Raw genomic sequence first — 22246 nt, 5'->3', positions numbered from 1 at the left:
TTCTAATTGTTGTGTGGACTGAGGCTGTGATCCTGGGCACACTTGCTTCAGAGTAACCCCGAAAGACATATGGTGGTAGTAAAGTGACCAGTTATGAATTGCCCCCAAAGAGGAAATTTCTTTCCCAAGAAGGAAAAAAGAGGGTAGTGATTTGCATAAAATGTGACCATGCTGATTTATAGGTATGGAGATGTATTTACACATGATGATTATAATTTACAGAGTACATTGCACTAAACTGTGGAAGACCATTAATCTGTCTCCTGTCCAGTTCTTTTTCTTGACACAAGAATTTAACACCACAATCTTCAAATGAGGATGGTTTCCAAGAGAGGATATTCCTTTGGCAGACCTGCAAATAGATTGTCCTCTGTAAAAGACAGTGCACAGTAGGCCCTTGAACCCCAAGCCAAGGTTCATCTTTCTAGGCAACCATAGCTAGTTTATACTGAAATTGCAGGTGCGGGTTCCCTCATGGAAGACCCTGGCAAGCTCCTGATTGTCTGACAGTTACGGCTAATTCTGCTGCAGCCAGATTCACACAGCTCATGGTTAAATCAATGTTAAGAAAGTGGCAAGTCAGACTGGTGCCATTCCAGAGTCTCACCCTGGTCCAGAAAGACTATATCCTAAATCCAGTGCAGACTTAAGCGGAGGAAGTAAATTTTCCATATAATTAAGTTTGGGCATGCACTGTTAGGCAGCATCATTCAATTACTCTTTGGTGAGTGGAAGGTTCATATAAGCTTTGTGTGCATCGTATGCTGCTCTACCTGCCCGACCTCTTTGCCCTTATTTGCCACTTGCTTCTTTTCAGAAAACATGCAGCTTAGAGAAACTGTTTAGCATGGGGTGGAGGGGGTGAGTGGGTGCAAGAACACTGGCTCTTGAGGAAGCTGTTTGGCTAGTCACCAAAACAGAAGGATTTTCATTCTGTAGAGGATTGGAAAGGGAAAATAATTCCTACTGGAATTGCCTAGGAACTGAACTTTTCAGTGTTATGCAAATACAAGCCGACTGCCCCTCTACAACAGCAAAGAGCTTTTTATTTAATAAAACTTTAAATGGCTCACAGAGCCAGTTGCTATATAAAGGGGAGGTAGCAGCAGCCTATATTTAAGAAATAACCATCTGAGATTTTATTCAGGATTGCAGAAAGGCACAATCCATAAGCCGAAAATGAAGTGTATCTTATTTCCCAAACCAATTCCAAATGGACATGCAGTGTATGGATACCTTTATAACTGGACTAGTCTGTTCTTGTCCCTTCAACAGCATCCCAATGTGTCACAAAGATCTAGTCTGGTTCAGTTTAGTTCAGCCTTCCCCAACCAGGTGTCAGGTGTATGTCTCCAGCTTTCCTGACCATTTATCATACTGCCTGGGACATTCTGGGAGTGCAACCCATCTGGAAGACATCTGGCTGGAGAGGGCTGCTGTAAGAAGTCAACCAACAAACTTTTAAAAAATCATTTATATGACAGAAGGGGAATGTGTGGCCCAGCAGAGACTTTTGGACTGCAATTTCCATCATCTCTTAGTAGAATTGGCAATAGTGGCTCCGGCTAAAGGGAGTTTCAGCTGACCAAACTGATCCAACATCATCCTTGCCCTCAGCATTGCTCAACCCCATTAGTCAGGTTAGACTTTGGACTTCCGTCAGAATTAGAATACAGAACCAGTGTTAGCAGCATCTCTCCTTGCTTGACATGCAGTAAATTGAAAACTGCCACCTTTATAGCACATCTGTGCATTTCAAGTGATTTTTCTATTATTGTTATTATTCATGTGAATTTCTCCAGAATCAAACAAGCAAAGTCATATTAATGAGGAAAATATGCATAATTTTCTCACCTAGAATAAAATAGATTGCTTACACTGTGCATGAAATGTATGTCCCTAAGTATTTGCACATATTTGATGACACAGCTCGAAAGGGCAACAGTTTTCAAACCAGCTTTCAAAAAGGCAGACCAAATATCCACATTTATCCATTTTCAGGTTTTGTGAAGATAATGCCTATACTTCAGAAGAATCAACATGCCATGCACATCCTATGCAAGACATTCACAGCTTTCTTTATAAAATTTGGTTGTGTGTGTGCACGTGTTTTGGTTGTTTTGCAGCAGCAAACTCTAAGTATTTAGAAGTTGCTTCCTAGAAAATGCTGAGTCCACAGGAAAAGTGTATGCTACACAAAACACAAATGAGGATGCCTGTGCCAGAAACCCCATGGGTGAAAAGTGGGCTAGGGGATGGTGCAGTGTAAAGTGTCATAGGAATGAAATGGGTTGGGGCACAATCTTATGCCTGTTTCCTCATGAAAAAGGTCCTATAACTTCCAGCATCTCCTGGCAGCTACTCTGGATGAGGAATGCTAGCAGTTGTGGGGCTTTTCCCTGTTTAAACAGGCATCAGATTATGACCTTAAGCATCCTTTCTCCCAGCCACTTCTTTGCCTCAGGATGTCCCTTCTCCAAACTGCTTTTAGAAAAGGGCATTAGAGTTTGGTTTCATGTGCATTTGTGTGCAACCTGTGATTTGACCCACAATGCATTGATAGATCAGTTGCATGAACAGTCCCAGGGCCCAATCTCATTGGGCATTTCATTGCTCAATTTATGGCTCCAAAGTGCAGAAACAGTTCTGCAAAACACTTTTACTCAACTCACACTAGACTTTTCTGAAGGACTGAAGACTAACATCTGCAGCTTTTGCACCTTGTTCTATATTCCAAAAAATGAAGGATCGACTCTTAGCTAATCTACTAAACATTGGCACTTTTCACAAGAATCTACAAACAGGTGACTATAGTTCTTTGAATGCAGATGCAAAGACTCTCCTTTAAAGTAAATGACTTAATAGAAGTGGCTATTGATCCAAAGACAGAGCATTTAAACAATGGAGAAGTGGCTTTGTGGAGTTACTGGCAACTTAACTGGTAGCGTGTAGCATATGGTATTGTATGTAGCAAAGAATAAGACCCTCCTTCATGCAGTTCATTGGCAATCCTTGAATTATGCAAGTCCATCTTTTAGTCTATACTTTCACACTTTGATGCCAGCCTTCAATATTAAATAACAACCAACCTAATGGCGAAAGGAGAGGGCTCAGGGAAGCAAGCCCATGTGAGCAAAGAAGTGGTTCAGGGTTTGGGGTTGAAAATGCTTCAGGATCCTTCCTTTGAAAGATAGCAGTACAGCTATTTCCCAACACAGAGACATAACCACATGCTGCTTACTGTGCAACATGAGGAACTGTAGCAGCTGATTTAGCAGCTGAATTATAATTACTCCCTTGCCTAATTCATTCTGGCTCTGTCTTGGGTGGGGTGGGGGAGAAGGAGGCTAAAGCCACAGCTGGGAGGAGCAAATTGTTGCCGATCTTTGACCCTCAACACCGCACATAGTTGGGTTATGTGGCAGTGCAGAGAGACTGAACTACAACCTGTGTTCCTCCCTCTGCGAGCCTTTATCCTTGAAAGAAATGCTGGCTATTGTGAAGGAATGCAGGAGTAATTGGGGATAGAAAGAGGTGTGTAGGGCATGCTTCCCTGCCACGTACAAAGTGAGATAGCAGCACATATTGTGAAAGCAGATGCAAAAAAGCCTAGAAACCATTCAGCAAATAAGTTGGTGAAACAATGCAAGTAGCCTAAGAAAGTAACATCTCTGTGTTGCAGAGAGAATGAATTCTTAAGATAGCCCTGCTGTGAAGAATACCCTGCGTTTGGCAAGTGCCTGTTTGCTCTCACCACACGTGAAATGGTTGAGCAGCTTGAGACACAGGAGTCTGCACTATTTTCCAAAAATCATTGAGGACAGAGAGAGCAGCTTGATCATAAACAAATAAATATTAGATGCTGCACCACCTTCTTTAACATATGCCCACTGAATGTTGGCTTGCTTTGCGGCTTGTTTTGCAGTCAAAAATGGCTGTCAGAAGCCTTGTCAGGATCCATCCTGGCTCTCCATACAATGGTTTGGAGAATCTATGTTTTGAAAAAAGTGTTTTTGGGAACATGCCTATGGAGTACACTCAGCTTGGTGCTTCAGTGTTAAACAGAGCTGCAAAATATACTTGTAAGAAGGTGTACAATAATGCCTGGAAACTTCTCCATGCTCATGCTACACTGATTGTGATATGTGTACAACAGTGCTGGATTTCCGGCATCTCTCATATGGACAAGTAGACCACTGCTGAGAGCTATGCATGCATCTGCCATGCAATTTCTAAGTATCAGGTACACTGATGAGCAGAGCTAGAATTTAAAATGCCATGGCCCATACTCCAGTACATTTGTTTAGAGAGATCATCAAAGCCAGCTCCACCTTGATCAGCACTGGCCCTGCTGCTTTCTTGGCAGATTCTCTCATATTTGCATGTTCAGATGTTGACATTTCTGAACAAGAGCCAAACCCTAGCAAACTTTTGTTTACCACCTGAAATCACAAAGCACAAACTGTGTCCTTCTTGCTCATTAACCCTTCAATGTGGATTTTTTTAATGTTTTAAATAAAGTTTTGAATATTTGTACATTTATGGCACAATTTTATGAACGTTTTAGTCAGGAAACGTCTACAGCTCTCAGCATGCCCCAACTAACCATGGCTGGCTAGGCCATGCAGGGAATTGCATGCCTTTTTCCTCTCTTTGTTGCTAGTTGTTAACATATATAATTGCATAGTTAAAAGCAGAGGCAGTGATAAAAAGTGGCTTAATTCCTTTTTCTCAAAGGAAAAGAGACGGATGACCAAATAAGAAACTCTTCCCTGTAACCATGTTCTCAGAAACAGTTTTCTTAACACAGATTCTCCCTATCAACTTATGTTTCCAGGAGGGATCCTGGCAAAGTTTCTGACTGGCATTTCTACCATCTGCAAAACAGGCTGAAATTCGAGGGACGCAGGTTAAAGAGCATTACTTCAGTGGGATAACTGTGTCTGCATTTGTTGAGAAAGTAGTCAGTATTGGAAAAGAATCTGGTGGTGATAGAGCATGGGCTGATGGTACAGGTTTTATCATAATGCATTTATATTAATCTGTTGAGCAACTGCTTTATTTATTTAAAGCATTTAAAATATACTGCTCCATATCTAGACAGATTCCAGAGCAGTGAACAATAAAAACACAAATGAAAGGATAAAAACAATGCATTAAAAAGATTAACATTAGAGCTGTGGCTTGTCAATAAGGTAGTTTGCTTAGCACAAGAATGTCTTCAGCAGGCACTGAAAACAGCACAATGTCAGAGGCTGGCTGACCTCCAGAAGCAGGGAGTTCCAGAAGTGGAGCTGCCACACTGAAGGCTCTTCTTCACCCTGACCCGATCAGGTCGCAGGTGCACGTGGAACTTCTACGGGAATGTCCCCTAATGAACTCTGTGTGATGGGGTGTGACAGTGGTCTTGAGCTCCTGTGAGCAAGGTCTGTTTGCCCAGGCACTGCCAGGGACCAGGTTTGAGGTAGAGCACATAACAGAGGACAGCATGGCAGTCTGATCCATGCTTTTATGTCCAGCATGGATCCATGCTTTTATGTCCAGGTGCCATGTCGAGACTCAGGAGGACATGAAGAAGTGCAGCGATGGTAATATTTAGAGGGGAAATGGAAGCCACAAAAAGTTTAACTCTGTGACTAGGCAGGTTGGTAAGGGAGAAGGTGTTCTATCAGGTATCTTGGTCCTACAGTATTGAGGTCTTTGCATGTTAGTACCATAATCTTAAACTTGGCCAGGTGGCAATTAGCACCCATTTTGGGTATGATTCTGCTCATCTCACATCAAAAAAGATTATTCGAAGTGCAGAAAGAACTACCAAAATGATGCCATGAAAAAGGGGCAATTTGCTTTGGGATTTTTTTTAATTTAGAAAACAGTCTAAGGGTGAAGGTGGACTATAATTGAGGTTTAGAAAATGATGGGATTTGGAGAAACATAATGGGAGTGTTCTGAGATTGAATGGCACTGGTTCCAGAAAACATGGAGCATATTTTCATACAAGGACACAAGGTTAACTGAGGGAATTTGTTTTAAAAATCTGTAGATAATGAACATGTCTGGAGTGTGGGTGAAACAGCTACCACTCCTACCTCTATGTGTTCATTGCAACAAGACTTTCAAATGGACATGAACCACAGGAGTGGATCCTCACTATGTATTCACTGTCCATGGATTTTGAATACCTGAAAAGGGAGAATACATGGTGATAGACACTGGTTTAGATGTATTTTAAAAGTTATTAGAGATGTGAAGACTTGAAGGGTGGAACACCATACAATAATCACTCCTCCCATTTCCCTCAAATTCTTTTTTCCTCAGGGCCTCTCCCCCCGCCCAAGGAAATGAAGGGATGATGGTTCTATAAACAGCTTCTACACAAGATTGAGAAGTGGGGTCGCTGTGTTCAAAGGCAGCATAAATCTCTGAACAACAGAAGTTGTTCAGAGTTGTCGGCTGATTGCAGTGGGCTTCCTGGGAGCATCTGGTGGGCTGCTGTTTGAGAACAGTGATCCACCAGGGCTCTTGGTGTGTTCTTATGGCAAACGGCACCTGTGTTATTTTTTCTCTAGCAACCTGAAGCTTGGATGTACTCAATCCAGTGCGGCAGCTATGTAATTTGGACTTTAATGGTCTTATGGAGGGCCATGTTTATTACTTCAGTTGTAAAGTGCTCAGCTGAACTTTCCCCAGCCCCTCTTTTGATTTTAAAACTGTTTCTACACTCCTGATATGTTGTGGAATACAGTAGTATGGATGCTTTTGGCTTTCTTCTTCAGTGAAAGATCTTTACACTTGATGTTCTTTCAAGTCTTCCAAATCTCAGCTAGCACAAAACTTAGTGCTGAGCATCAACTGGGACAACTTAAAAGGGAATTAGACAGATCAATGAAGATCAAGGTTATCAATGGCTATTAGTCCTGATTTCAATTCTACTTGAATTTTGAGCATACCTGTATATTGTATAGGACTGGTGGCGGGGGCAAATCCCTTGAAAAGGAAAAAAAGTATAAAGAGTAAACATTGCTGTTAAAGCAACACCAGCTTAATATGGTTATTTGGATCGACTAAAACATCACCATTCTTTCCATTTTATCAGAACTCTTCTATAGGCCGGATGCTAAACAAAAACAAACAGGCAAAAAAGGGACTGGAAGAAAAAATGTTTGTGAGCCTGATGGAAAGTTATTCTTTCTCTCTCCATCTCCTACCCTTTCCCTTTCTCCACCCTTCTCAATTATTGTTTGCTTAACCTCTTATCCCAGGGGTGCAAAACTTCTTTCAAATCCCATTAGCTCTTTGGGCTACATGGTAGTTGGGCTGGAAGTACAAAGGACAGGGCGAAGCCCACTTCTCAAGATACACGAAATGCCAGCACGTTTTAGTTTAAAACTCTTTCTGTCTCTTTCTCCTATTGCTTAGGAGAACCATTCCATTCTTCTATAATGGAAGGGGGGGGGGTTGGGGTCAGGGAAAGGGGCATGACCTTCTGGGTTCCTGCGCGAGTGCTCCTTTGGCTTCTGCGCTTGCATTTCTGCACGCACAAGCATGCCTGGTGAACTTGAAAACTTGGCGGCTTGGTCCGGACCCACCTTGATGCGTTAATTTGGAATCTCTGCACTGCAGCGGGCACTCTACGATCCCATGTCTGTTGCTTTGGGATTTCTTTTTTGTGTTGAAAATTCTGATGGGCCAAGGTAGCTAGCCACCAGCAATTTGTGCCCCGCTCCTTCCCCTGCTGTTACTCTTCCAGAAGGAAGCGGCTTCGGACCTTTTCGTTCGGAAAAGAAACGCTCCCCGCGCTCCAACTTTTATTGGGACTTCCAGAGACCAGGGTGGGACTAGGCTTCCAGGATTTGCTAAAAGTCCGCGGCGGGGGGGGGGGGGGGGAGCGACCTCCTGTCCCTGCCCAGAGGGGAGGGAAGAAAGGAGCGCGATAAGCAGCAGCGCGTGGAGCCACAACTGCCGAAGACGTCCCGGGCGCGCACCGCACCACACCGCACCGCCTCGTCGGCTCCTGCTGGCCAGGAAAGCCAGGGCGCGTGCGTGCCTTCACGTTCGGGTTAACTCTTTCGCGGCGGCGCGGCGCTGAAGCTGCTCGCCGCCTCTTCGCTCCAGTGGCGCAGACAGACAGGCAAGCAAGCGAGCGGGGCAAAGCCATCCATCAGCTGGCCACGATGCCTCCCCTCGTCGCTGCTTGGCGGCTCCTGGTCGCCGCGGTGGGAATGGCCGCGTTCGTCGACCCTCTCCATGCCGAAAGAGCCTCGACGGGGGCGCCTTTCGCTCGGGATGTCTTGACAGCCTTCGGAGGCAACCGGAGTCTCTCGGCCGGGCAGGTCAACCAAATGCTGCAGAAGCTGGGAGCCGCGCATAGGCTGGCGAACTCGCTGGGCGGATGGCTGGACCTGCTGCGCTATAACCAGGTAGGACGACAGCCGTGTTTGCGCAGCGCTTGAAACTTGGCTGAGCCCTTGGCAGGCTTCCTGATGGTGCCTCTCTTTTTCCCACTTTACAGAGAGGGGGACTGAGGCAGAGGGACTGACTCGATCCATTAAACATATCTGCGCTGGTCCATGAGAAAGACTACTGTATTTCATTCTCTCTCGCTCTCAAAAATCCATATTCTTTATCAGGACCAGCTAATATGCCAGGAAAGAGCGTGGAAAAGTTTCACGTTTCCAACTCTAAAATCTCTTTTGCAGAATTTTTGGAATCCATTCTTTTGGAACAAAGAAAATGGCTTTGGGGATTTTCTTTGGGGTTGCCATTTGTTTAAAAATGATTTGATTAATCTATTGACTAAATTTCCATATATCTCGCAATAATATTTCTATAATGTAACTGTATGCCTTCAAGTTTAATCCAAGGATTAAGAGTAGCAAATCTATCAACTAACTTTTAGTTACTGCAATAGTTTAACGAATTAGCATGAGTTTGTTACTTTTCCTTATTAGAGATCAAATCTGTGGTAATGATGATGTGAAGTTTATGGTGGAGCAGCTGCAGCATCCAAAAGCTTGCTGAGCAAACTGTAGCTGTGGTGAGACATCTGTGGCTTAGGTCACTTTTTCCATCCTCCCCCATTTAATTTCTTCTCTCCCTCATGCCTTCCACTGCAGTGGGACAAAGTTAGCTATGTTAGCTCTTTGGGGGCATGCCAGAGCAATGCCAGGGTTAGGATCATACGGTTTCACACATGCCCTTTTCCCACCCTCAAGTGTCCCACATTGCCGTGGGACTTTCTGCCACTGTGCCAGCAGATTTCTGATGGCTCCAGGTCCACTGGCAGGCCTTGTCTTCTGATGGAGCCACATGTTCCCCTCATCAAAGGGCCCCTTCCCAGAGCGTTAGTTATAGGACGGTTCCCTCACCTTGTTTTTTGATGGTGCACGTGTCTTAGAAGTGTGCAACAATGGGGTATGCTTCTTTCGGCAAATGCATTAGGTGCACTGTTTAAGCTTGTCCTTCTCATGTTTAGTGTGGTTAAAGGGTAGAATTTTACTCACCCCCGTTGGAATGCGTGTCAATAGAAAAACATGAATGGGCTGGTTCACATGATCAAACAGATCTGTTTAGCAGGCCTATTTAAGCCATGGTGGGCTGCAGAATGGTTGGGTAGACATTCTGAATATTAATCTTGATATACAATGGAAATTCAGAGAATGCATTATGTGAGAGTTATTCTAATATCATGGTCCTCAGGTTCTCAGGTTCTCATGACATGACAAGCTGCAGCTGGCTATTGAATATGGAAATAAATGATGGTGAGCAGTCTTGATTGTGTGAACTGATTTATTATTCCTTGAGGGTTGAGGAGCTAGCTGTGTTATTCACTCATGCTTCAATCTGTATAGCAGGGGTAGGGAATCTCTTCAGCCCATGGGCCTAATTCAGCTTTGGAGAAGTTCTTGGGGCAGTATTCCAGCAGGGGGTGCATCTGGAGTCCCAGGGGAAGAGCCTAAGACAAAAGCTGCCAGCATGTTTACAGCTCTTATTTTCATCAAATAGGAGAGCCAGTGTGGTGTGGTGGCTGGAATTTTGGACTGGGGACCCAGGAGATCTGGGTTTCAACCATGGCCATGGAGTTCACAGAGTAACTTGGGGGCAGTCACAGACCTACCTCACAGGGTTGTTTTTGTGGGGATGAAGGGCAATTCTGTGTACTGCCTTGGGTTCCTCTCAGGAGGAAGAAGTGTGGATAGAAATGCAATTTAACAACAACAGTAGCAGCAAAGCTCAGAAGAGACCTTTCAACCTTTTAGAATGGGGAGAAAAGTGCACAAAAGTCAGGAAATTGTGAAATGATCAGGGACCAAGGGAAATGGGGTGGAGCCAGGAGAAAGGGGCATGGCCATCTCAGAAACTACGGAGGACCAGAACTGGCTTCTGAAGCGGTGGTTTCATAGCTGTGCATTGACTCCTAAGCACTCTATATTTCCGCTTTGCCCAACCTGTTGTCCACCAGATGTGCTGGATTCTAACTCTCAGCAGCCCCAGTCAGAATGGTCAATACTCAGGAACATTGGTAGTTGTAGTCTAAAACATCTGGAGGGTACTAAGTTGGGGAAGACTCCACGCTTCAGGGAGTTTTCATTGGCACTCTGAATATGGCAAAGGAGCAAGAGGTCAGGGGTTTACAAGGAGTTAGAGGCTAGGAAGGAGTTAGTGGCAGGGGAGAATGCGCATTGATGGTGCTCCATAGCTTGATGGTGCTGGCGTAAATCCACACTGTGGACCAATGTGGTGGACCAATGTGGGTGTGATGGGGTGTGACAGTGGTCTTGAGCTCCTGTGAGCAAGGTCTGTTTGCCCAGGCACTGCCAGGAACCAGGTTTGAGGTTGAGCACATAACAGAGGACAGCATGGCAGTCTGATCCATGCTTTTATGTCCAGCATGGATCCATGCTTTTATGTCCAGGTGCCATGTCGAGATTCAGGAGGACATGAAGAAGCGCAGCGATGGTAAGATTTAGAGTGGAAATGGTAGCCACAAACAGTTTAAACTCACACATTTCTGATGACAACAGCAACAACTCTTCTACCTTAAAGCTGGTGTTGGTAGATGTGTTGTACTGCAACTCTCAGCCTCTTCCAATCAGTAAGGTCAGAGGGAAATGCAGTAAGAAATCAATTAGAACTGGATGGGATGCAAAAGAAGCACAGTGGCTCTTTATAAGAGCAGGCATAGGTGATAGCCCCAGTGGTTTTATTATATACAGCAGCCACTCTGTGCAATGAAACAATGCAATATAATGAACTGAACCTTTTGTCAACCTTCCCAACCTGGCACTGTCCACAGCTTTTTGACTTCAACTCTCAATAGCCCCTGTCAGCATGTTCAGTAATCAGAGAAGCTGGGCATTGCAATCCAAAATAGGTAGAGAGCACCAGGTAGCGAAAACTGTATTATAATCTTCCAAAAGTTTGAGGGCGATAAAATGAATAGCATGGCTACCCATGTGCCCTTCTCCCTTGACCCAGTGACCATAGGTGGGATAGAATAAATGAAGGCATGTGCACAGGAAAGAGGACAGTGCTACCGCATGCCAGGTATTTGGGACTACAACTCCCATCAGCACATGCCAGCATGGTAAGGAGTAATGATTGATGAGGGTTGCATAAGCCTGCCTTAGGCCATAATAATTTTTTAGTCTTTCAGGTGCCACCTGATGTTGTTACTACAATATAGACATAACACAGATACCCCTCCAGAAATAGAACAAAGTGTATTGGCATTACTTTGGAAGGGGAGATTGATTGAACAAAGTAATACATCCACTCCCTTACCCCCAGAAAAAGAAGCATTACATTGGAGCCCTATACATGTTAGCTCAAAAGTAAGACCCACTGAGTTCTGTGGGCTTTTCTCTAAAGAAAGAACATTTAGAAATGTAAATTCAAACCACCAGTGCAAAGAACTTAGACAAGGTTAGCTCAGTCTGTCCTTGGAGGAACACTCATTTTGGTTCATTTGCTTACATGCCAGAGTCCATGTACTGGTTAAAAGTTCCCAGGGAGGGAACAGTTGAGATCTTTGTACACCTCAGGCTGTTTTAATCTTTGTTCTATTCAGGATTTAAGTTTCCACAAAATTCAGTTGGGCAAATGGATGGACATATCACCTGATGAGGGGTGAAGAAGGACCGACTTCTGACCGTTTGAGGCTTGGGCAGAAAAGAGCACATGCCAGAAGCAGATGTGCCACACAATGTTCAATAAGCTCAGTTCAAATAGATCACACACTGGACTGTATATGGCATGTTTGCTTTTATTCATACCATCTTTCTGTTATTCCTGGCCAGCATTTAATTTGGATGAGGCTGCTGGTCTGTGTGTGTTGCTGAAACTTGGCTGGGTAAAGTTTTGAGTTCAAATTCTTTCTTCTGAACTAAGCAAAACAACAGTATAGGGGTGATAATTGGGCCCACTTCTAGACAGACAGCTCCTAACACTGCAAGTCAAATGATGTTGTGCAGCAATTTGGTCATTCCCCCATAATTTTCTATGGTAAGGAAAAAGACAAAAGAAGTTTTGGTCAAACATACTTGCAGTATTGGGCTTCCAAGGGAAAAATGCCATCTGGATCCCCCATAAAATTCCATTAACAAAAGAGGACAGTTGCATAATAAAAGCAACTTACTCCCATTTTTTTTCTGCGAAAGAGCACTTCCAGATTTGAACTTCATCTTAAATGAAGAAAACTAGCTAATTTTCATTTAGGACCATTACAAAATAGGCCTACACAGAAGTAAATCCCATTGAAGTCAATGGGGCTTATTCACAGGTAAGTGAGCCTTCCCTAGCCAGGTGCCTTCGAGTTGATTTAGATCCATTATTACGAGCCAGCATGGTAATTGGCTAGGGAGAATGGCAGATATAGTTCATCATGTAGGAATGAAACCATTCTTGCTGGTGTAGCAATTGCAGCTTTACTCCTTTTTTAATATTGCAAAAAGCTTGCCTAGGACTCCTATGAACTAACTACTTTTTATTAACTTTGTGGCCTTCACTGAACTGAACATTCTTCCTTCCTCCTTCCTTTTGAGCTATAAATTGGGCTTCTCTCAGCTAATGCTATGCAGTTGGGTTAGACCTCAGCTCCCTTCAGGCTCAGCCATTGTGGTCAATGGTTCGGAATCCTGGGCATTGTGGAGGATACAGGTTCAGGAAAACTGCTGCAAACCACTATTTACATATCAGGTCATGCAGAAATGCAGTAAAAACTGATGGCACTTGATGGTATCCTTATATTGTTGACTCAACACATAGTACTTCATGTAGGAACCATAATCCATATTTAAAAGGGTGTAGCAAAGAACAGAAGATGGGAAGGGTGGTAAAAGTCAAAGCTGACACATGAAATAATACTGTGTAGATGTACTTAAACAAATCGGGCACCACACCAGTCATATAAACATCCACCCAGTTGGGTAGGTATGCTTACAAGGTGAACAAGAAGGAACCTTTATAAAAGCTTTGCAATTTTTCAGTGCTTTCTCAGATTATACAGTCCTTGCAAGTACAAAGATAAGGGAGGCAGGCGAGCACAACCTTTTCTCCAGTTTTATGTTTTCAGTATTTTTAATGCATTGGGGTCATTCAGTATTATGACCTAAAACCCATTCCATTGCTTCAGAAATTTACTACCTTCATCATACCTTTCTCTTTCCTGTATAGACCCTGCCTAAAGTATCCTCTGGGGGCCCTATCAGTGGGACCCTGTGGACTTATCTGGTGGTGGCGGCAGCAAGGGTGAGCAGAGGGGCAGGGGCAGAGAAGTGCTCCAGTCAATGGCAGGAAGGAGACACCATGTAAATTTCCCAGAGTGCTGTTAATGTGGCATTGTACTGCGGGATTGTGGGGAATAAAATGGCAGGCTGCTCAAGCTAAACCAAACCGCTTAGTGTGAAGTGGGCAAGGTTGGGTGCAAGTACTGGTGGGCTTGCAACCAGTAGTAGTGGGCATCTGCTTTAGGCCAGATACGCACTCACCAGTTCACTCACCAATTTGCAGATGACCTGTTGATAATACACACATTAAAAATTTTATCAGAAAATGAAACTGGCAGCAGAGTAAGCAGAAACCCCAAGTTTCTTCTAGAATGACCTCCTTTTGGAGATCTGACAGGCATCTGTGGTGCTGAGGTCCTACTGGTTGGTAAGAATGTACCTACTCATTCAGGTATTTCCAGGCACTGATCCGTAATACTGGTTCTACTGAGCTTGGACGTTTTGTAATACATTTATTGTTGCATTATTTGCTGCATTATTTTACTCTGTATACCACCTAATGCTGATTTATTTATGTGGTCCATAAATAAACTGTAGTAGTAATAACAATTTTAATGTAAACAATATTACAAACACAGTAGAGGCATTCAGAAAGAAACTGGACAGTCATCTGAGCAGGATAGTGTAAATTGGTGTCTTGCAACAGCGAGGGGCTGGACCTGATGGCCTTCATGGCCCCTTCCAAGTCTAGTATTCTATGATTCTAATTGATACATCCATGCATTCCATTAAGCCACCAGTGTAAGTATTAAAATTAATTTCCACAGTTGGGCAATACTTTAAGTAGGACCAGTGCTTTTTTTTGTAAGAAAAAGGGTGCCGGAACTCATGAAATTATTCACCTTTCGCACATAGTCAATCACTGTACACACCCACACACGTCAGTTGTGTAATGAAACATAACGGTCGCCGTCCGCGGTAAGCACTCACCTCGCAACGACACAACCAATCACAAGCTGAGCAGCGCCGTCACAACCAGGGCAGACAAAGTACGCATTCATCAGATTTGACACGCAAGTAGCCCGCATGCACCATTTTAATGATTTTGCCGCCGACCTGCTATGCTTAACAGGGTGATTCAAATCCACATGGACCAAACATCAAATTTTCAACAGTTACTTTTAAAACTTGGAAAATCTGTTGAAAAAAGGTGCCGGAACTCCGTTCCTGTGTGTTCTATGACAAAAAAAGCACTGAGCAGGACCAACTGGAATTGCAAAATATTCCACAGAGACATGTAAGGGGTTTTGGGATAGAATTATGAATTTTGCCCCCTCCTTATCATAGACTAGCGCAACTATTGTTTTGTGTGTGCGCAATGAAAGGGTGCAAATCTGATACTTTTCCCCATTGTGTTAGAAATAGGACTAAAGCACTGAACAGCACAGTTATAACAGTCCAGGGACATAAGAACTGCCAAGGTGGCGTGGTGGCTAGATTGCCGGACTGGGGACCTGTCCACTTTCCACATGGCCATGAAGCTCATTTGTTGTCTATGGACCAGCCACACACTTTCAATCAAATCTACTTTGCAGGGTTGTTGTTACCTGGACAAAATGGCATGGAGGAGGACTATGGAAGCTGCCTTTGGTTTTTCCTGAGGGGTGAAAAGGAGGGATATAAAGGAAATGTAATACTAATGATGGTGTTAATTGCTGCTTTGTCACTTGTTTTTTTAATGGGGAGTTTTCCATGTCAACTGATAGTTTTGTGGAGAATGTAAATCTCCCAGTTGTTCTATTGCACAGTGAAACACATCACAGATCACACTGGAATTATGCACAGGGATCCTGCAGCTGCTAGATGCTACTAGATGATTTTAGTATTATTTAGTCCCAGCTCCAACCTTGGAAATTCACTCTAAAGTGAGAGCTCAGACTCCAGGCATGGAGGCTTCTGTCCACTCTTGCAGCTGGACAGATCTGTCCTGGCCTCTCTCTGAGTTGTTACTGGGGAGGCATTCTGGAGGCACGGAGGCTAGGAGTGCAGCTCTGCAGAAATGTGGCATACCCCATGGCACCTGAGGTACTAATCCTTGCAAGCAGTTGCAGAAGACTTGGACATCTGCAGTCTAGGGTGTCCATGATCCTCTGAGTTCAGGCAGTCACATCAGATTGTGTTATTTGCAAGTTTGAGGATTTATGGAAGTGATATATTTGTATTCCACCTTTTCCAAAAGGAATTTGATCTGCTATTAGTATAATCTTTGTTCTGTGTAGATCCCTTTGTTCCATGTTAACAGTTGTTAACAAAGACATAAACCATAGTTTAATGCAATCATAGTTTACAGGTTTTTATTGTATTTCTCGAAATATGTATATCATACCTTTCCATAAAATGGTCAAGGTGACTTAGAAAGATATCATCACCCATGTAATATGATCAATATGGTTTGGTTGTAATATCAGATGAAAAAACAGGACAGTAAAATGTGAGAAGATAATTGGGTAAAATGGACACCTTTGGAATGGATCTCTTTGGCAGGACAGATTCCAGCTTCCTCCTGAATTGCCCCACATCACACCCCAACTACTTTGGTGGTCTTGGGGACATTCTGAAATAGATTTGGGAGGATATACAGCAGGAGGGCAGGGAGGAAATGCCCACTATGGAGGTAGATGTTTGTGTACAGGGTGTTGGATGCCATCCATGGAGTAAAATGATCTAAGAGCTTGCAGAAATAAACATGTGGTTACAACATACGTATCTAACAACAGAGTAGAGGAAGCTGGAGGAATATCTCCAGGTTGGCATTCCAGAGTTTTCTTTGGGGCCAGTGAGGGTTCCTCTAACTTTCCTCCTTTGACATCCCGCACAAGCAGCTGAAGTGCATGGTCCATCTTAATATATGAACCCCACCAGAAAGAGGTGAAAAAAGAGAAGGAAGGAAGGAAGGGGGGAGGGGAAAGAAAATGACATGGAATGGGAGGAAAAGGAAGTGGAATAAAGAAAGGCAAATAGATAGGAAGGAAGAAAATGCTAGACCAGGGGTCTCAAACTCAACTTACCTGGGGGCCGCTGGAAGTAGAGTCTGGGTGAGGCTGGGCTGCATCAAGCGGTGGTGGTGGGCCGCTCATCCCGCGTCGCTCCCGGAGGCCGGCCCGGGCGCCACCGGCGCTTTGAAGGCCGCAGGGCCCCTCCCCCGTGCCCCACCCGTCCCGGCAATTGGCCCGCGGGCCGCGAGTTTGAGACCCCTGTGCTAGAGTAAAAGAACAAAATGAAAGGAGTCAGGAAGGGAAAAGGAAAAAAGGGAAGAAATTTGAAGGTGTTTGAAAAGGATGGGGACATAGGTAGAGGATTTTCTTCTCCCTTAATTTGCTAATTATATTATTTGAACATTTTGAGGTGATGGTGCGTACTTATACAGTTCCCCCATTCTGCCCTGGGCTTAGGATCCAGGTCCCTGCTTCCAGAATGATTTTTCTGTAGGCTGTGGTGATCTCCTGATGCATTCTTCTAAGTACATTCTTCATCCCCGGAGGAAAGCAGGGTGTTTTTGTACAATGGTTGGATTTACATGGCATCAGTTTTTTTAAAATGAAATGATATGGTAGCCATATAAATTGTGAATATGTCACCCTAAACACTAGAACAATGGAAGCTAATGGTAAGTAAAGGGAAATGTGACAAAAAAATACAAATTATGCATGGGATGGAGAAAGTAGATAGACATTCTTCTCTCTCATAATCTAGAACCTGGGTCATGCCATGAAGCAGATTGGTGGGACATTCAGGACAGATAAAAGAAAGCACTCACACAACCCATAGTTAACCTATGGAATTCACTTCCACAAGATGTAGTGTGTTGAACACTAGACTATGCTATTTGTCCACTATGGCTCTAAAAGGAGATTGAACAAATTCCTGGAGGATAGTGTTATCAGTGGCTACTAGTTCTGACTGCTGTATGTTACCTTCAGTATCAGGGACACTATGTCTATGCACATCATTAGTTGGGGCACATGGGCAAGAGGGTGCTACTTCATTCATGTTGTCCTTGTGGGTTTTCTGTGAACAGCTGGTTGACCTCTGGCTTTTTTTATTTGTTAGAGTATTTCAAACTGATAACTCAGATTTATCTGAGTTACCTAAACTAGTTTCCAAGATTGCACTATTACTGCTTGAATATGTTAAAATTATACTGAAACTATTTAGGAATTTCACAATAATAAACTTTTTGAGATTCAGGTTTTACAGGAAGAGTTGTGCCTTGTTTACATAATGTTTCAGATTAAAAACCATCAAAATCATTACAGAAGTCCTTTTGACTCTATATAAATATCACTGTTGAGAAACTGTATTTCTTCATCAGTGTTTCAGTGAAACTTTTTTCTAGAAAAACAAAATGCTCAAAGGCCTATTGATGAAAATGGCTCAGGATTCCAACCACAACTTTCTGGTAAACACTTGCATTTGTGCAAACATTTCATAACAGTGTGTAACTTCATATCTTTCCTATTCCTGTTCATATTTTTCCTATTTTGGTTTACTGGTTCTACTTGGTACACTCCATACGTTTTGGATTAAAACTCCAATAAACTCCAATCAGCATGCCCAAACTTTTGGAAAATACCATGTTGCCATTTCTGTTGCAGTCACTTGGAAGTTGGCACTCAACCCTCGTGTCCTTCCAAGTTTAGTATCCATCTGATTCTTTTCATTTGTGAAGAAAGCAGAAGATGCACAGAGCTCTAACCCCTTGTAGCAGAAACGGCTTTTCCCCAGACGCCTTCCTAAACACCATCTTACTTTATGTTGTCAGTGGTGCTGTTCTTGAAATATGGAGCGTGATGCTCAAAAGAGTGATGTGAGGGTTCTGTGCTGCAGGCATCTTCATCTCCTTCCTCGATACAACCTTCTTATTCTGTTTCAGTGCCTGTCTGCTGAGGACATCTTTTCACTCCATGGAATGTCAAACAGCAGCAAGATCACTGAGTCGGGCTTCTCCACAATATGTCCTGCTATTGTGCAACAACTGATTTTCCATCCTTGTGAAAAATCCTTGCCCAGAAGCAATTCCAAACCATCAAGCACTGAAGGTAGCTCTCATCAGTACTTGCATAGCCATGAGATTAATTATATCCTATGATTATGTATTTTCATCAGTCTGTGGTTCAGTATTGCTCTATACAATGGGGCCTCATGCCAAGGCCTTGCTGGTGGACTACTAGTTTTTATCAGTGAGTGATTTTGTGTGGATCAGGAGATGCAGGAGGAAACTGCTTTATAGAAGTTCTGTCTAATTATCATTTTGCTCAATGTTTTCTGCTCTGGCTAGAAGTGGCTCCTGGGGGTCTCAGACAGAGATCTGCTGAAGATTTTCTGCCTGAATCTTCTAATTGGAGATGCCTAGAACCATTTACGTGCACAACCTGATAGTGTAATGAGGCAGCACCAAAGGCGTGGTAGTTGCAGATTCTACAACATGCGGGTGTCTGGCTGCTCAGTGCAGTTGCATGGAAGAGTTGGACTTGCTCACCTTCTAGGAGGTCATCAGGTGGCAGCAGAAGTGCCAGAGCTGCTATTTTAGCACCTGGTTCCTAGATGAAGAGCAGGGCCTAGCATGGGCTCATGACCTAATGCCCCATAAAAAGAGCCATGCAGAAACGAAGACCTACTTAGTCCAGCATTCTGCTCCCACAGTCACCAACTAAATGCCTGTGAGAAGCTCACCAACATGACCTGAATGCAACACCACCCATCTGCCTGTGTCCCAGGTTCCTTGTATACAGAAGTACACTGCTTCTGGCACTGAAGATAATATATCCAGAATGACTGGTAGCCACTGATAGCCTTATTCTTCATGGCTATACAAGTTGGTTGCCATCATGTCAAAAAATGAGATGTTCTTTGAATCAAAGACTGAAATTATGAGTCCCAGTCTTTTAATTCCAACGAAACTTCCCACCGCCTTCCTGCCAGGAAGAGAAAAGAAGCCTTAGAGTGGCCAGTTAAAAATACCTGATCTCAATGAGAGACCAAGTAATGTTTCAAACACTGATAGCCCAGTTCATACACTGCTATCATCACATTGGAGTTTGCCGTGGGGTAGAACAGAACTGTTGCTGTGTGCACATGATTTTTTAAATTCAAGATTGAATCATCTAGATTAGCTACCACCCACTTTTTCTGTAGTCCAAATAAGTGATGTGTAGAATCCATTCATTATTTGTAATGATACTCTGCAAGAAAGGTGGCTGGGAGGATCAGCCTTGATCCATACGATTATGTGGTGAACCATTTTGTGCGTGGACTCTGCTTCTCTTGCACTGAATTGGGTATATTCCTGTCTAATAATACACCTGGTTCACTGTGGCTGGCTGAAATATAGTTGGCCTGAAATCCTAATGCATGCTGGATCCATTCTTGTGGTTCATATCCACATAGACCAGGTTTGCACTATCACCAGGGAAAAGAATGCACAGCAACGTTTTTTCGCTGTGTGAGCTCATTTTGCACTGTGTAATTTGCTTAATCATCCCCACAACCTGTGGGCTGCCATAAACCCACAAGATGCATGGTGGAGACTGACTTCAAGACACCTACAACAAGCCATGGGACTGGGAGTGTTTTGGAAGCCAACTTTACCATGCACTTTGCCAGGCTCAGAAGACATGGCAACCTGCATGCCACAAGGGTAATTTGGTAAATCAGAGTTCATGACTGGTACATGTAGGGTGCGGAAAAGAAATGACCATAGAATAGTAGAGTTGGAAGGGACCATGAAGGTCATCTGGTCGAACTCCCTGCTGTTGCTGGACTTCCTTAACCAGGAGATTCTTAGGTTCCTTAACCAGAACCCAACCAAAGATTTCTACTATAACAATACTCTACCTCTGAGTGAAGTGAATCTTTCCATAATGACAGGTTCACAAAGAATGTCAAATTGACACAGGTATTAATGAATAACAGTTTTTTTCTGGTACAGCTCTGGTTAAAGTTACAGGTTAATTATAGATTATAGTAGTTTTCCCCTACCTATCATCACCACCACCACCACCACTAATAATATTGCTATTCCTATTACAATTCCTATTAATAATATTCCTATTCCTATTACATCATTACTAATAATTTTTCCTGTTTTCAGTACTGGAACTCAATACGGCTTACAAATTATACAGTTGTTAATAAAAATGTACAAAGTTAAAAAATATAATTAAATCAGCTACAATATGTAACATACTTAAATTAAAATAATAAATACATTATAGACTGTTATTACTATTATCCCTGTCCCTGCAAAATCTGTTTGATCAGTGAAAAATAAGCATGTGCACATAGAAATAAAGGCACTGCTACTACACTTCCTCCAAGTCTCTGAAAAGCTATTGTTTACCACTTTAAAATTTGGATTGGATATATTAAATCATTCACTGGAGCATCCTATCAATTGAATTTTTTTTCATAAATTCCCCATCACTTGTTATAAATGGGTTGTTATTAAATAGTGCAAGAAAATGCACATTTGCTTCCTTTTTAAAAGACATGCACTTCATATGTCATGCAGTTCTGTGAATGTTTACTTGGATGCAAATCCCAGTGAGTTAAGTGGAATCTTGTTGTTATTCACGAAGTCATGTTCGACCCATCCCAACCCCATGGACAACATTCCTCCAGGCCTTCCTGTCCTCCACCATCCCCCGGAGTCCACCCAAGCTCACACCAACTGCTTCAGTGACTCCATCCAGCCGCTTCATCCTCTGCCGTCCCCTTCTTCTTTTGCCATCTATTGTTCCCAGCATTAGGCTCTTCTCCAGTGAGTCCTTCCTTCTCATTAGGTGGCCAAAGTATTTCAGTTCCATCTTCAGTATCTGGCCTTCTGAAGAGCAGTCAGGGTTGATCTCTAGGACTGATCTCCAAGGGACTTGCAGGAGTCTTCTCCAGTATAAGTGGAATCTACTACCCAATAATTCTGGGTCAAACCACTGCCATAGTAATCCTGTTGCATGTTTCCATGCCATGTTACTGGTGACATGCCTTCTGCAGAGTATTTTCTTGCAGATTTTAATAAACAGAATAAACTCTGCCATTTTCTCAGGGTTTTCCCCTGTCTTCTCCATTTATTTCATCCCCACCTTTTCATTCAGACCACATTCACTGCATCTATGCAATTTCATTATTTTTGATTATGTGTCTCATGCCACTTCTTCTTGGTTTTCTCCACCTCTTTGAGAGCTAAACTAGTTCTCTAGTCACATAGTTTGCTTTTCCATTTCCGAGCTTTCTTTAACCCTGGTGGGAGTCTGGGGAGGTTGGATTGGGATATGGTATGGGGGTGAGTAGCCTTACCCTCTGTCCTGTCCATAATTATGACAGAATTGTTTTCCCTGCCTCACAGCTGTTTTAACACATTTATGCTTTTTCAAATTAATTTTTAATTCTTGTTAATTTTTGATCTACTGCATTTTTGTATGTAATTGTTTTTACCCCTTGTTTTCAACCACTCAGAGATCTTT

The 22246-nt window shown here is 43.1% G+C and overlaps 1 protein-coding gene across 1 annotated transcript in view; it reads left to right on the top strand.

The window, feature by feature from the left end:
• Nucleotides 1–7989: 7989 nt before the first annotated feature.
• SLC39A8 (solute carrier family 39 member 8) overlaps nt 7990–22246 on the top strand; it is a 37310-nt gene continuing 23053 nt past the window's right edge. Inside the window, exons 1-2 of the mRNA XM_044429448.1 lie at nt 7990–8420; nt 18661–18826. Coding sequence (XP_044285383.1) covers nt 8175–8420; nt 18661–18826 — 412 coding nt within the window. The 5' untranslated portion in view covers nt 7990–8174. The remainder of the gene's footprint in view (nt 8421–18660; nt 18827–22246) is intronic.

The sequence above is a fragment of the Varanus komodoensis genome, unplaced genomic scaffold (assembly GCF_004798865.1).
Source record: "Varanus komodoensis strain SLA01 unplaced genomic scaffold, ASM479886v1 scaffold2, whole genome shotgun sequence".
Lineage (NCBI taxonomy): Eukaryota > Metazoa > Chordata > Lepidosauria > Squamata > Varanidae > Varanus > Varanus komodoensis.
Note: the sequence above shows the minus strand (reverse complement) of the source record. Positions and strands in the feature narration are given on the sequence as shown.